This window comes from Vanacampus margaritifer, chromosome 10, assembly GCF_051991255.1.
Source record: "Vanacampus margaritifer isolate UIUO_Vmar chromosome 10, RoL_Vmar_1.0, whole genome shotgun sequence".
NCBI lineage: Eukaryota > Metazoa > Chordata > Actinopteri > Syngnathiformes > Syngnathidae > Vanacampus > Vanacampus margaritifer.
In genome coordinates, this window is record NC_135441.1 from 10,911,484 (window position 1) to 10,929,029 (window position 17,546).

General features: G+C 37.9%; 1 protein-coding gene across 1 annotated transcript in view; it reads left to right on the forward strand.

Moving 5' to 3' along the window:
• Positions 1-17,546, forward strand: part of aff2 (AF4/FMR2 family, member 2) — a 145,365-nt gene that overhangs the window by 43,580 nt on the left and 84,239 nt on the right. Inside the window, exons 2-3 of the mRNA XM_077578694.1 lie at positions 9,973-10,093; positions 15,557-16,229. Of these exons, the coding sequence (XP_077434820.1) occupies positions 9,973-10,093; positions 15,557-16,229 (794 nt within the window). The remainder of the gene's footprint in view (positions 1-9,972; positions 10,094-15,556; positions 16,230-17,546) is intronic.

Genomic DNA, 17,546 nt, shown 5'->3' on the forward strand with positions numbered 1-17,546 from the left:
CTGTCCTGAAAGAGGCTAATTATTTGTCCTCTTTTGCGTGTTCCAAAAATTTGAAGACAGATTTCTTGTAAGAAAAAACACCTTGCAAGGATGATTTATTAAACAGAGAATTCTCCGGTCACCGCAACAACACTGAACATCACGTATGAGATGGAATTTTCAGAGTGCCCATGTGCCCCCTCCCTCGGGGAAGATGGCTTCTTATAGTAAAGTAGACCGCCTCTCTCCTCCTACTAAGAATGAGAAGAACAGATTGGTTCTCACACAATATGTTACATAATATTGTTTTCGTACACAGACTGCACCTGTTTTCATTTTTTAGACAAAATATACTCTCAGGGTACTTTTTCCCAAAACAAAATCTAGAGTGGCCGTGAGTGATGATGCGAACAGAGTCAGTGGTGTGTGTGTGGGTGTGTGCGCTCCCGAAGAGAATGTGTGTGCGTAAACACTGAGAGGGAATTTTAGACCAAACAAGGTGTACCAGCTTAGGTTAAGGTCAAATTATACTGAGTTCAACACTATTTTATCTACTTCACATCTATAAAGTATTTCAACATGGTTAATATATGAAATAAAGAATTAAAAATGTTAATAATGTCTAACAGTCCCGAGTACCCCCGAATGCTTTTGTCATACCATGAGTAACCCCCTCACTCGTACATGTTGTTGATTTTTCAAAAGCTGAACGTAACAACTGATTATATGAAAACCATTTTATTTTGCCTCCTTAGTTTAAATGTGCATTGTGCCATTTAAAAAGGTTGTATTAAATTGAAAAATATGAAATAAAAATAAACAAACATGCCTTTGTTGTTCATTCATAGTTACACATTTACCACAAAAAATTGGAGCCATTTAACAGGCATTTAAACTTTAATGATGAGGAACTAAATACTACAACAAGTAGCGCCCACATACCATTTTATTAACTGGCTTAAATAATGACTGAGACTATTCAATTATCATCTTGTAAGTAAAATATTAAAAATGTGTATGTATCCCCTGCAATTTGGTCGCGGACTGCTTGGTGAACACTGAGCTAGACCTGGGCCCACTTTAAGTCATAAAATGAAAGAAACTCCAGCTAGGGTGCAATGATGGAGAGGAAAGCCACTGTGCACGTGTTGACAACTTGGGTTTCAGTGGTTAGAAAATAGAGAATGTGAACGGCGTTGATGAGGTCATGATGTCACTGCATTGCCTCAAACCGCTTACTAATGCAGCATGTCTGACATTTCTGACCACCAACTTTTGCAAGTTCCACTTAAAGTCAGAGGCAAAGCAAGTGTACTGCAATTTTAACCAAGAAAGAGAAATCATAATTATAATAATTAGGCATAATTTATGGTATATTTAGATCACAGTGTTCTAGTAAGTTTGGTTCTTTGCAATTTTGTTAATTGTCAAAAACAAAAGAAAACACTGCCATTTGCATGTGCCACCCCCCTCTTATCCTTAAACTGGGCTTACATTTGGGTTGAGAATTTGAGTTATGGGAGTTATGTTTTTCCGCTGGTCACAGCAAATGTCGCTGGAAACACACATGCACACAATTACAGCCCTTTGTTCCACCATTTCTATTTTCATTACGACACACTTGCTTTTACAGACTTTAAAAAGACAAGAGTCTCTCATAAACGGCAAAAATTTGGCCAGGAAATTACACCATATACAATATGAGTTACTAGCTTCTTTTGTAAAATTGAATGAAAAATGTATTTGGTTTGCCAGGTGTTGTTCTTGTCTAGCTGAACTACAATCTGGCTCTAATCCCGACGTGCACATGATGAGCAATCACAGCCAATCAGTGGTGGATGATTGCCAGTTAGAACGTCAATTTTGACTAAAAAGCCCAAAAAGTGACAATAACGCCAGAAGGTGAGAGGAACCCCAATCACGGAATACAAGCTGTCGCATGAGGCTCCTTTTACCCAAAAGTTACACTTAAAATGATTAAACAAATATATAAAAAACACAAAATTGCAATGGAGAGAGACATTTCTGTTTCAATTAAATTGAATTAATTGTTTAGTGTTTACAGATAATGTTAGTGTTTCTCTGCTTAGTTTAATTAGTTGTAGCTACATGCTGTCCTGCTGCTATAATAACTACTGCCAAAGTGGTTATGTACTCTAGCTGAATCTGCTCTGGCCACACAAAAGAAAACGCTGCGCTGATTAGTGGATCGCAGTCTGAAATGAATTGTGCTATACTGTGCCACTCGATGGAAATGTGGATTTCAACCAGCAGTATTTGACAACAAAATCAGAATCCACATAAATCTCCTGAGGGAAATGTCTTTAAAAAAAAAAAATATATATATATATATATATATATATATATATATATATATATATATTATTATTATGCAATTTGTGTTTCTTGAGGAATGTGTGTCTGTCTAAAGGCTGTATTCCGTCATTGTTGCTGCAGGCTCTGTTGACTACCACAACATAGTGGGGAGCCTGAATGGAAAACAGCCGCCATTAATGGCTTCAGTAACACCTGTGCCTTTCCTACTGTGTCATATCATCCAATCTGCTCTGAAAAGAGCTCATCAGGACTGTGGGAAGCATTTAAACATAAAAGCCTCCATTTGCATGTTTTCTCATTTAAATGAGCAGAGCTGCTGCGTGCTGTCAGTGTTCACTGTTATGACTGTTTCGCTTCAAAGTGATCCAATAAATTGGCTTTTTTTCTCCTAATTATAAAGTGTGTATTTACAAAACATAGTTTCAGATGTGAGATAAATGGTGATATATTCACTTGAGCCGAAACAAATGCCTTTCATCTCCAGAGGAACACTTTAATCCAGTAACTGTGCAAAAATGTGTGCACAGGCTCATCGAGCTCAGATGGCAAAGAAAAAGAAAAAGAAAAAGAAAAAGAAAAAAACTTTGCTCCGAATGTCTGGATGGCTTTAAATTAGTTGAAACATATTTCAAGTAGTTGCCTTGAACTGTTCTGACAGTTCTTCCCAGAAGACACAAATACTGCATGAGGGCTCAGTGATGTGGACCCACACACTCTTGGTGACATGCGCAGAGAAGAACAGTACACACAGGGAGTACGTTCTGCACATTCCGTAGACCTGCTGCGTCATCTGTCTCTTGGAAGTCAAAAGTTTCAATGTTTGAACTGTCAAAGGTTTCACAAGCATTTAACTGAGACTTTCAAATTGTGTGTAAAGGCCTACTGTGTAGCACAAACAACATGATGGGGCCAAATTCACAAAAAAAAAACTTTTCTAAAAACTAGGGCTGGGTATCGATTCTAACTTCCTCAATGATTCGATTTCGATTCACAAGAGTTCAGTTCGATTCGATTTAGATTTTTTTTATGCTTCAATTATATTCATTTCAATTCAATCAGGTATTGATTAATTATGGAACGTCAATTCTTCCTAAATATCAACGGCATGATAAAAACTCCACAAACATTAAATTCAAAATCAAAATTTGAGGAGGAAGGAACTGGTTAAATGGTTTAGTTTATTAATGAATGTAACGTGTTATAATCACTTTAGTATTACACAAACATTGGCATCAGCAAGGATGAGATGAAAATATTTTCATAATCCTAATTTTATAATTGTAAATATAAATTAAAAAGATTTTGAATTATCTTAAAATACAATAAGTCAGGTCTTTCATAAATGTAGGAAAATTTTAAATCATGTCAAGAAAACAGTAAAATACCCCCCCCCCCCCAAAAAAAAAACTCAACGTTTAAAATTCTATTTTCATATACATTTATGGGGGAAAGAGATATTAAAATAATGGATTCATGGTTTTATGAATCAATATCAGACTCAAAAAGGAAAAACAATTTGATATCTATTATTGGATTTTTTTTTTAACCCAGCCCTACTAAAACATTTTTGTGTTTGTTTGTGTGTTTGAATTTGAAAAAAATAAATACAAATGTTAGATACCGATAAAGATATATATCCTCATATAATACTTTTCCTGAAAATTACATGAAATTCATTTATGGAGATGGACTGACTGACCCAAAGTGGAAAAGTGTGCTACGGTCTGACGAGTCCACATTTTCAATTGTTTTTGCAAATTATGAACTATTTGGATTGTTATCAGAGCATTGTTCAATAGCCAGCATCAATGATGGTATGAAGTTGAGTAACTCCTGGGACGTATCCCTGCTTATTTCAGCAAAACAATGCTAAGCCACTTTCTGCACATGACTTTGAAGCACAAGAATTTGAGAACTAGACTGGCCTGCCAGCAGTCCAGACCTGTCCCCCCTTGAAAAACTGTCGTGCATTAGCAAGCACAAAATACGACAATGAAGACTGTTAAACTGGGGTAATTTTGTTGTAAAATTGCCACTGACCAAGTTTTTTCGGAATGTGTGGCTGGCATCAAATAATTAAAAAAAACATGTTTATCATCACATTTTGTCTTTGTAATGTTTTCAATTGAATATAGGTTGAAAAAGATTTGCAAATCATTGTATTCTTTCAACATCACTTCACTGAAATTGGAATTTTTAAGAGTGCAATCTGACTCAATTGCCCTACCTCATACAAGTTCAATATTGCTGGTTGAAACACCTGAAAATGTGCAAGAGAAGGCAATAAGGCTGTGTGAGCGCATATGTGTGTTCGTGCATGCATGCATGAGTGTGTGTGAGTGAATGAAAAGAAAAGAGTGTGTGCCAATAGTTATCAGGGGAGACCAGCACAGCTCTGTTGAGATTAAATTCCCAGAGCTTACTCTGGCTATCAGCATTACTTCAGGACACACACACACACACACACACACACACACACACACACACACACACACGCACACACACACACACACACACACACACATGCACACACAAAATAAACTGAAGGCTGCCACCGTTTCATTCATAAAAAAATCGGCACAAACAATATGCTGCCTGCTCCTTCATTTGTATACTAAAGAATGATATAATTCAGATCAATTGAGTTTTTTTAAACTAGAATGTCAAGAGCATCTTTGTTCTTAACTATTGACACACATTCTTTCCAACACCCCAGTTTTTTATGAATGTTGACTATAACACAATTCCAGATGATATGAGAGAGAGAGAGAAGAAAAAAGTTATTTTAGTCACTTGCCATTGTATTGTATGTTTTTGTGGTCAACATTACAGTGGTCAACATAATGTATCACAAAGCATCGAATGTGTGGTTAGACCAAAACCAGCAAAGGGTAAAAAAGCCAATCGAAATATACTTGTTAAATTGCAATGTCAGCATTACTAAATAATAGTATTAAGAAAAAAAGAAATGTAAATATAAAAATATATAGTTTGGCTGTAAAACATATTTAGAGTTAATTACACTTCTGTCTATGATTAGGCATTTTAAGAAACCTGAAGAGGGTAATACAATTGTTTTAATATCATTTGAAAATGACAGTACCTTTAGATTAGGTTGTTTGTGTGTGTGTCTGTTTTTATGTGTTCACCAATATAATAAAAAACAAAAAATGATTTTCTTGAAGCCTGTAGTTTCTTGTAGTTTTCTTTTAACGGCAGACATTACCACCACCAAACATAACACAAAAATCTACAACATTCCAAATAGATTTACATAAAGATTCAAACAAATATAAGGAATGTCTTTACTGTGCATAGTTTTTGGAATGAGAGGCACTAGTTTCCTGTTTTACGGGTTTTACATTGAAGTTGATGCTATAACTATAGTAATGCTACCAAAGCCAATAACATATGGTCATTAAAGTCCTGATTGTGAGATAACTTGTGATGGAAAGTGCTGCACTTTCTTGGGAAATGACCTCGTGTGCCCTGAAATTGTGTCAAGTGGAGACAGACAGCGATCTGAAACGTGTGTGTGCGTGTTAGTGATGGGGAAAAAATAAGCAATACGCATCAATGCGTCGTTATAATTGTCTAAGATGCAATATCATGTCATAGACATAATTTGAGAATAGCGGCGCTCCGAATGACAACACAAGTGTTGAAATTGATTTTCCTCTTCATTGTAATTGATATGAAAGACTTTCAGCTTTTTTTATTTGGAAACACACCGATAATTTGTGTCCGATAATTGCAGTCATGATTGCCTCATTCTCTGTTGAAGTCATCTCACTGCTGTCATCAGCTAAAGGCCTGTGCGGGTCTACATTTTGGTTTGATCAAGAAAGAACAACATTTGGCAAGACTTGTGCAATTTTGATATAAAATACACCAATAGCATAACTAAACCATATTTCCGTATCAATGCAAGAGTAAGGGTGGGCGATTACTGATACCAGACATCGTATCGGGCCGATACCCAGTTGTATTTTAAGGCAGTGGTACTCACAAAGGCAGCAAATACCATTTTACAATCAGGAAGTAGAAATTAAAAGTTAGAAGAATGGAAAATTGACATTAATTTCATGCAATTTTAGGGAAAATGATTTTTGTTTTTGGAAATTCTATGCATCAAAAGTAATAGTGGTATCAGCATCAGTGACTACTCTATAGGGGTGAACTTTTTCACTTCTGACATTATACCGATATTGGAGCCTAGCATAATGTTCCGATACCGATATCGATCCGATATGATAGCAATCATACATGCTTAAAAAAAAATGGTACTATGAAATGTTAGAAGAGACTTGATAAAGTTGATTGAGAAAAATATGATCCATTTATTGCAAAAATGTGGGTTACATAAATTCAACTTCATACAAAATAAATTAAAAGAGCCTAAGAAATAACCCTAATAAAGTCAATAAAAACAAACTCTTGCTGGATCCGGATGCTGCTGGATAGAAGATCAGGAACGGAGTCTGGAATGGACTGCTTGTCTATGAGTGCTAATATCAGAGATTATTATGGATGTTAACCAATATAATCCGATAATGTTTTTTTGGCTGATATCAGACCGATATCCGATATCAGTACTAGTATCGATCAAGGGGAAAAAATTATATTGAACCTCCCTATGTAAGAGTCCAAACAGCTCACAGTCATCAAAATGAATGGCCATTTTTTATATTTACACTGTTTTTCTTTTCCCCGTATATGTGTTAATATTCCTGGGAATCATTTCCAGTATCGGCGTATGTGTATATGCGTGTTTTGTTCATACTATGCCAAATGATATTGCAACCTAATTGTCGTGAATCTTTTCTCACTGGTAGTGTGTCAATATCTCATCTTCTTAATGATGGTGATATACATATCCCTTGTGTGTGCATGCTGCTTGCTCTGTATATTTAGTGTCATGTGACTTACTGAGCTGTCACTTATCTCTGTGTACAGACAGATGATGAACCCTCTCTCACACACACACTGACTTGTCAATCATTTTTCCTGGAATTCCCATTGCTCTCTTACTTTTTACTCATGCCGCCATCTCATCCTACTTTCCTGTCCTCATCCCTCTACTCAGTCTTTCATCATTCTCTTATTTTCTTTCCTTTTTAAGAAGCAGTTGCCCTGTAAGTGTCCCCCCCCCCCCCACCATGGAGGGCCTCTATGACAACCCCCCCCCATCCATCCCCTTCTCGTTGCCTCTCTCATTCTTCCTACCTCCCACTCACATCTTACTGGGAGATTAAATGTCGAAGGAGAGGTCTGGTGCAGGAAAAGAAAACGTCTCTTTTAATTGTGTTGATGGCTAATTAGGCACTCTGTCTCCTCTTCGTGCAGCGCGTTGGGTAAAACAGATGCCCTTTCCTGGGTCAACAGGCCACAGACGTGCATGTAGCGTGCACTTATTCACACACTTTCAAGCTCTAAGAGCCGCTTGTAGATTTCTCGGTGGACCTCTGGACTGCAGCCGATTGAAAAGGTTTTGGGTTAGCAGAGTGAAACGTAGGCTTTGCTTAGAAATACACGGTGATATGTGGGAAACAATCTACACCAAGACGACTCTCCACAGATCGCTTGTTTCAATTAATGTTTGCGGCGGTTTTACACAGGAAATGATGATGAATCATATACCCAGCAGCACTCATGGGTGAGGTATAAGCCAATAATGAGTACTTCTGTAGAACAACTGATTAAAAGCTGACTTTATTCAGATTTGATCAATGACTCCATGACGGGACTACTACACAGCCCACTAAAGTTCAAAATGAATGAATGAAAGTGGCCATCTGATTCCGTACGGTACTAAGGAAAATAAAGAGTTGCTACGGAATCTATCATTCTTAATATTATTACAGAAAGACTGATTACACATTTTTTTGTGTATTATATCTGTTGCTTATTCGAATATCTGCTTCTCTGGATCAAAAAACACTTCTGATGAATAGTCTCAAATGCACAGTTGTGCATCTTCGTGGCATTTTCAAGACTCAGAACTGACGAGAATGGAAAGAGACACGTGCGTGTATGCTACAGGAGCTGGAGGAGAGCAAAAAAAGAGAAGAGCACGGCTACTCCGAGGAGCAGCGGTTCAGATTATATTTAGCAAACAAAGTTGACGCTTGTGTGAAAATCGAGTTTGAGGCGCAAACGTCAGCAGAGGAACTCTGTGAGATTGTAATGAGTAGTGCTGCAAGAATATCCACTCAAATGGCCAACATGAAATGACAGAAATATTTTAAGACATTCACAGCAAAAATCAGTGTTAAAACTTTTGTGCTAAATGTTTCAGAGTTGATTTAAACACCGAAAGTGTCTTTTAACACTGTCTGACTTAGATAGAGGTCAGTGTTGGAGTTATTTGAGTTGATTTATTTAGTGTTAAAGCTACTCTGCAGAGTGTTAATCAAAGTAAGCCCCACCCACTTGATTAGAACTGCTCTGCCCGCAAAGACTTCCAGGAGCGCTAAGTGTTACGGTTAAAGCAACACTAAGGAACTTTCAGTTTACGTTGATTATGGCGACGCCATATGGACAAAAGCGGTAATGTTATGCCGGAAGGAAGACCACGTTTCCCGTGAGGACAAGCACATTGTGTCATTTTTGAGCTCACGCCAGCGAGCGTTGACATTCAGATTGACTTTTGTCTTTGTAACGAATGGGTAAAGTTGGAAGTGACGTATGGCATAAAGCAGTCAGCACATTTGTAGTTTTTTGTGTGGCAGTGTTCCTACCATCCTCTAGTAAAAATGATACAGACCACCTCAGGCCATGGCAAAGGTACCATTCAACTAGTTTTAAGTCGATGTTTCATCAGAAGATTTATGAAAATATTTTATTAAGGTTGAAAAGTTCCTTAGTGCTACTTTAAATGTTCCTGTTCTTTTCGATTTAATAATGTTATATTCATGTATTATTGTTAAACCATCAAGGACGTGTTAAACTCACTTTACATCAGTGTTTTAGTGTTGTTATAGTAACGGGACATAATGCCAGGTATTATATTACCGGTAAAAAAGCTATTACAATATCAGTCAGTATTTTTATTACAATGTTGGTGAAATAATTACATGATTAGGTTTTGTTACATTTTTGATGAAGTGCAAATTTTATTTGATTTTCAGGTGTCATATCATTTTCAAGAAATTGTTACATTATGATTTTATGTTATTTCATGACAATATCAAGAATTCATTACAAAAATAAATTTTCATCAGTTGTGTATAATCGATGGAGCAATCATGTTGTGGAAAATAATATTCTATTGTACACTTCCCGTATAAATAAACTGTAATTAAGTAGACTGGCATAAATGACATTATTCAAAACCTAAGTGGGACTGAAACATAATAATCTATGCAACAGTTCATTACTTGTGAGTGCATCTTGCAATCAACTTCCAACAACACTATTTACTACACCTCACTTTGTGGAAATGAAGTGCATCAATTTATCTCTATATGTTGTCTAGCTGTTTTTGGAGGTCAGAAATGGGTGGTTGGAGGACTGTGGATTTGCTATCATTCTTTTATTTGCCAATGTTGGTGCTCGATATTGTCCACATTTCAGACATAAAGAGACAGTAGTTTCTGCTCGTGGATTGTTCTCAGTGGGCCACACTAACGAGTTTTCTTCCTGGTTTCCTTTTAGCCATTTGGAGTCCGAGCGCAGCGTCCTGAAAAGGAGAGAATGGGAGAGGAGGACTCAGGAGGTCCAACAGGATGAAGATTTGTTCTCCACTGGATTTAACCTGTTTGGGGAACCTTACAAAGTAAGTAAGAGTAACTGATTGGAATCGTCACATGGTTTTGAATTACAGTCACATCCTTAATTTATGTTTGTCAGGACAAAAAAAAAACGTAAAAAAAAACTTTGCCACCAATTTTTAAGGTAGGGGGGTTTGTGTTTTGGCCATTTGAGGTCACTGCAAACATTTACAATTTGATAAAACTATAACCAAGGACAACAACAACAAAAATGAGATTTGTTTTTTTCCCCGTTACTTCATAAAAAATTATGTTAATTTGCATTCTTACATAGGTTTGTAGGGGGTAAATATAACAAAAATATCAGTTTGGGATTTTGGAAAGATTGATAACCAAAGAACTGCTGTTTTCATTGCATCTATTCTTCTGAAACGAGATTCTTGCCTTTATTATTGTTATGAGATTATGTAATCTCGGGAGATGTACTTCCTCAAAAGTTTTGATGGAAAAATATCTTACTAAAAACAACAAATGGTAAATTTGGACAAAAAGTCGAGGAAGTGAAGATACATCAAGTATTTTACATGGCATGGACTGCTGCATTCTGGACACTATATGGTCTGTGGCTGCCGCTTCGGAGACAGTTTTATACCAGCTTTTAAAGTTTGATTGATTTTTAGACAAGGACAATTGGACATGCTTGACATCAGCTTTTCATTTAGGTGAATGGGATGATTTTACAAGATCTTAACTAGTGAGGATGGGCCGCTTTAAAATGCTGCTTTGTGATTCAAAGCAATCAGCAAACTACTGATTAACCTTGATATTCAATACATTTTAGTACACCAGGCTGAACTTAAATGATTATTTGTGCTGAGATAAAGGCAGTAATGGCCTTGAAGAAGATCATTATAGTCTAATATTTTCATTATGTCTTCCCCCCTGTGGCCAAGCGTTGTACCCTCAAGCATACGTTTCTCAGCAAGCGCCTCTGAGACACTCGGAACGTGTTGAGTCATGCATCCAAGTCCACGGCCACCCACTGCCCCCTGTGTATAAGATGGATTCAAAAGATTTAACTCTCATTCTCTGCGGCTAAGCACTTCACTTGCTTTTGCCGCCAAGTGTGTCGACCTTGGGACAGGCTGGCTTTGAATCTTGACAGAGAGTGTGAGTGCCACTGTCAGAACACATAAGAAACAGAGCGGGTTCTGTACTGTTAGAAAGCGCTCGGGGTTCATTTTTGAGGCTGCCACATGAGGGGTTACACTGATAATGAGAATGCCTCCAGGCTTCCATTAATTGTTTTCAAGTGGTTATTAGTGCTAAACTCAGGTCAGGATATGAGCGTATGTGTTCAAGCGAAAGATAGTGTGACACCGTCACATCACTCCTGATGAAAAGGTTAAGTGATTGAACAATAATAAGAAAGCGAGGAAAAAAGATCACTCCTTCTAACCTGTCAGGAATGAGTAATTCATTCATTTAGTCTAGCATGTTCAAATGAGATGAATATGGCTTCAGGTGATCATACTATTGCATACTGCAACACTGGACCTCGTTCTAGGTGTTAGTTTTAGTCCAAAGAAGAAAGTTCAGGGTAAACTGGTGTCATAAAAGCACATTTTTTAAAGTAAAAATATTTTTTGAATACAACAAATCAGATTTTTGGGAGTTTGTGACCCTATGTAGTAAAAATGTCAATTCTAAGTATTTGAGACTAAATAATATCTTACACATTATGATGTTGTAGACCTCAATGTTATTGGACTAGACCTCCAAAAATATGGATTAAATATCCCTATTCTACACCAAGTCAGAATTTTGTATTTATTAAGAATAAATAAATAATAATAATAATAATAATACAGAATCCGTGAAAACCTCATTATTAGGGATGTTTGATTTTTTTCCAGACCGGTACCAACTTTTGAGTAGTCACCGATAAAGACACCAAATGCTTCTTTTGACACATAACATTTCCCTGGAATAACAATATCAGATCATTTTAAAGAAAGCCCAATACATCCCCAAAAACATTTTTCCTTAAAATTGCATGAAATGAATGGCAATTTTCTATTCTTCTCACTTCCAATTTGTAGTTCCTGATTGTAAAACAGCCATAAAGAGGGTGTGAGTACCGATACCTCATTATACTTTATCTCTCCTAAAAAATTGGTGGCAAGTAGCAAATTCTGCTAATCAAATGCATTTCTGGTCGTCAATAAAAGTCTTGAAAGTAAACATTTAAGTGGTAAGTGGTCTGCTAGGCTTAAGAATGAAGATTTTTATTCTATTTTATTTTTTAACAACATGCCAAAGAGTCAATACATTAGAAGCGGTCTTAAAGATGCATTTTAAGGTGCGGGAAGGATTAAGAATCTCCTCTAAACTGAAACAAATGTTTTATTTTATGAGAGCAAAAAAATCACTTCCTTGGAAGGTTTTTCACAAGAAAGCCCTTTCTCTCTAAAAATGAAAATGGCAACATTGCAACATCAGTAGGTTTACAAAGTTGAATCTATCTGATAAAAAAATATACTACAGTATGTTAGATATTATCCCTGCTATTATGTTAAATACTGACATCAGATTATTTGCATTTAAAAAATCCTTACTAGTAAAATGGGACTGAAAAATGTCAACATAAAACTAAAATTGACTGAAATGAGTTTTTCCAAGTGTGGGACAGTGAGCTTCCCTTGAGAGAACGTAAAACAATTTGTCTTTGATGCACAATTGGACTAATGCACTGTTAGTAACACCTCTCAGTATGATAGAGTGCAGCTGTACGTCACTGCATCAGACATTTGTGAATTCAAACACTTACTTTGTCTCATACGGTTTTAATCAAACCTGAGCTCTTGGTGCAACGCTTGTAACCGAATGCTGTGACCATTCAGGAGAAAATGTGATTCATGGGGCATTTAGTCCGCCCTGAGGCCAAAAAGCTGACTTGACCATCCGCAGGGGTTTATGTTTATTTGCTTCATATTCCATACCTTACATGCCCTTGCTATATAGCTCTTACTGCTGTGACTCATGACAAATGGCTCTAGCATACTTTGCTACTTGGCTCTGCTGATTTATTTGTCCCGCTAAAGATTTCAGTTTTTTACCGAAGGTGTTGCTTTACAGATACATACAATCATTGGGCCTCCTCAATCTCACAGCCCACTCTCGCTCAGTGCATGGGGAACCTTCAAAGATTTATATCTCTTCGTTATCACAAGGGATTTATAGAAAACTTTCTTCTCATTCGTTTTTTCATTTTTTCTTCCATCACTCTGCCTTCGTATCAGTCGGGTGTCTGTCACTGTCTGACTTTCTCATTTACTTTTTCTCTGTCAGCTATTAGCTAATTCCCTCGCTAATCCTGTTAAAGAGTGATATGTTTTTGGCATTTATTTTTGGGTGAGCTAGTCACTCACTCACACGCACGCACGCAAGCACACGTACACACAAATGCAGGTATTCATCCCTGTCTCTGTTTTCCATTTTGCCTCTTTGTGAATGTGTTTTCTCATCCTCTTCAGCCACCAGATTTTTATTCATGAGCTGGCGATGGAGAAGAAACAAGCCGCAGTAATTTATTCGCAGCTAACTTTAGCTTACAATGGTTTATATAGTGTGTATTAAAACAAAGGATTTGAAAATATCCTAAATTATATTTTATGGATCTACTGTTTTGTTTCAGTATAAAATGAAGCACACAAAGAAATACATAAGAAGATGTAGTTGGGGGCTGCTATTAGAGAATTTCTTATATAGTTACAATAAAATTTTGGAGGCACGCCCCACCATTGTAAATGGTATCAATCTTTTGGGATGCAAACGGTCATCGTTAAGATGCCTGGCAGAGAGGCCTTTGTTTGTAAATAAATATTTAGCTGGAAACACCCTCATTAATATTCTTATAAACGTACTTTGCTTGTTGATGTCCTTCATTGACTCCAGCAAGTCCGTTTATGCTTCCGGACTAGACTATGCACATTTGCTGCACTGAATTTAAAGGGAATGAGAGGAACCGCCTCCATTGGCCGGGAAGCAAGTTGGCTGTGTTCACTCCCACAACGGCACAAAGACACTTTTCTAACTGCATGAGTCTACAAAAATACTTGTGCTAAACTTATGTTCGGCAAGGAAAAAGGGCCCTCCCTTTATGTGTCAATTTGAAAAATAATAACTCTTTTGTAAATGAAATTACATTTGTCCCATTAATCAGAAGACGTAAATACTGTACATTAGATGAGAATTCCTGTATGAGCTGTAAAGTAATTTTGCTGCCAATTTATTAGGCACATTTGCTTATTGATTTATTTTAAACTCAGCCATTTACTTCTTATTTGCTTCATTCATCACTTTAACTGACATGGGGTGAGCAGGGCTGATTTTTAAAGAGTCGGACAGAATTGGCTATTTGAGTGTCTGACCTCTCTGTGTCATTTATTGGACAATGAACTGACGTAAGTGAACTAATCCAGGAAATAAATCACAACCTAACGGACGTGTAGTTAACCAGTGATTTGGTGAGCCATGACTTTTAGCACAACTAAAACCATCCATGACAATGAAAGGGTAACAGTAACAGTTGTAATTATCATCCAATGATTACATTGTATTCAGTTAAAGCAAATCAATGGTGGGGATAATCTTCAAGCCTGCAAGCTTTATAAGAATTCCCTGCTCAGCAATAAGATCTCTCCCTGGATCATTGCCTGTTATTACTCTATTTGATTGTTGACAAAAACAAAACCGACAAACACACACACAAAAGCACGATTTGAGTGAATTATTTAAGAAGGTATATGACAAACTGTATTATTCAACTTGTTGAGCACATTAAAACGAGTGACACGAATACAGAGCATTGTCTTGTGTTTAACAACTTTCCAGTTTTATTTACTTATTTGGTTTATTTATTAGTTGTCTGCCATTTGTCCACGTGCTCATTAACTGAATAACAGTGCCATTTGATGTATCCGCTTTTGGCTGATGATTAATATTTGCAACACGTGGTTGAAAAGACACATGAGGGGATTAGGGAACAACGCCTGCTCTTTATGTCTTTGCCTTTCGGAAAGGATCTCGGGCTGAAACGGCGAATGATGAAATGGTGTGGTTTCATCATTAAAGAACCTGTCAAAGACTCTTAACTATTCCGGAGAACATCTCAGCATGAGCACATAACAGCTGAAGGGGCTTTTGGATCATAAATCAGTAGAAGGCAGACTGTCCTCCTCGCGATGATTGCTTGAGAACCTGAGGTCAGGCTAATAATGATTCCTGCTCCATTAGTTTTACTGCTCCAGCTTGGACTGGACCCTCTTAAGGATGGCATGTGTTTAATTAATCATCGTGTCCGGGTGCCTGGTCAGTGGTCAACCAATTCATCTCTTCCTGTTCCTCTCTGAATGAGTAGAGGCCTTTTCATCAAGTGCGTCGAAATCAAAGAGAAAGATGGAAACTTAATTAATACTCCCGTCTGTTACTATTCTTCCTTACCGTCTCTTCTGCCTTTCTTTCAGACTAATAAAGGTGATGCTTTGGCAAGTCGGGTCCAGAACACGCTCGGCTCCTATGAAGAAATGAAAGACCTGCTAACCAGCCATTCAAACCAGAGCCACTTAGTGGGAATCCCCAAAGGCAGCAGTGCCAACAACAACACCATCACCGTGCAAACGCCAACCACTTCAGCGAGTGAGAGAGCCACAATGGAGCCCCAGCTTTTCAATGAGACCCTGAATGGAGGCACAGGAGCCGAGGGGGGAGGAGCGGAGGGAGGTGGGGAGAAAAGGATTGCAAGTGCGTCCTTGGCATCCTCAAATTCAATGCAGCCTCCTGCACCAACAACAACAGCGTCATCAAGTGTGCAGTCGTTGCCACATCAGAATTCCAAAAAGTCCAGGAGCTCCACGGAGTGGGCGAAGGGAGGCCATGGGCAGAGCGCCCCGGAAACGGGCCTCCATCTGGGGTTGGGGCAAGGCCAAGGTCAGGCTCCAGGAGCTGCAAATGGAAGGGGGAAAGTCTCCATGTTTGAAGAACAGCAACTCCAAAGGCACGAGGAGCTTTTCAGCTCTCTGAAAGAGGAATTAGGTCTAAAAAGAGATTTGAGCCCTTCTTCGTCGTCTTCATCCTCTTCCTCCACCTCCTCTGGGAGACGGCATTCTTCACACCCCAGTAAAACTCTTCCTCTCCCAGGTAAGTCTGACAGTAGGTCACTTGCTTACATGTCCAGACGGTGATTGTTTTGCTGAAGTGCTGAACAAAAAAAAAGTTGAGTTGATGGTACAGATTATATTTGGTCTGCTAATATTGTTTGGAATAGTTTGAGACTTTTTGGAAATCTTACTCAATACATTTTCCATTCATTCTTTGAAGTTCAAAAAGGAGATTGGCACAACCCTGTATTAAGTTTCAACACCAGTTTGATTGGCACAGCTTAGCCTCAAGACTGAAACATGAGTTAAGCCGCAAGCGCAGCAGTGAAAACTTCACAAAAAGTTTGTGCCACTGAACATTTGTCTTGAATTTTTCATTTTTTATACGCTTGGGAGAGCACTTTGTCTCCTTCCAGTTTGCCTGCTAAGCTACTGAAAGTTGTAGGTAACATAAGTGAAAAAGAAGATGTGTTTAATGTGAAAGTCAACCCCCCCAAAAAAATATTGACAATAATATGTTCTATGCAGCCGCACTAGTCTAAATACAGTATTCTGGTTAATATTGTGATAACGGATTATGATTTAAGCAACAAAATCCAGCAGTTTTTATCAGCACCAGAAGGCGGCCATTTTGCCACTTGCTGTTGAGTGAAAATGACATCACAGTTGCTCAGGTCATAAACAATCATTGCGCAGCTTCAGAAAAGAGGTGAGCTGTGATTGGTCCTTGCCTGAGCCCTGAGCAACTGTGATGTCATCTTCAGTCGACAACAAGTGGCAAAATGGCCGCCCCTGAGGTGAACAAAACGGCTTGATTTTGCTTCATAACTCATGTTCCGCAAATGTAATATTAAACAGAATGTCATGTTTAGACTAGTGAGGTTTATTATTGTCAAGAAATGCTTATGGTTGACCTCCCGTTTAATTTCTAGCTATTAAAAAATGGTTCTTAATCTGGGCTTGATCGAACCCTAGTGGTTTGGTGAGTCAGTCTCAGGGGTTTGGCAGAGGTCAGACACACACCCGACTCAAATGATTCGTGATGATAAGCTCCACCTGGCCATCATTGGCTGAGGTAATCATGCTATATCGCTTGGCCTGCCCTGCAGGCAATTGCGCTCAGTAGTCAACTTGTGGCTGTTGTGATGGTATGTCGTGTGATTTCTTCATTATTGCAATCCCGTCACACTAACTATGTTGAGCAATAAAAGAAAGAGGTCAGACGACTATGGTCAAAATGAATTCACATGTATAACAGAACCTATGGTGTTCCACATGGTTCAATTCTGGGGCCTTTGCTGTTTTCATTGTATCTGATGCCCTTGCAGGATTCTTAAGAAAACAGAGGTGGTTGTTT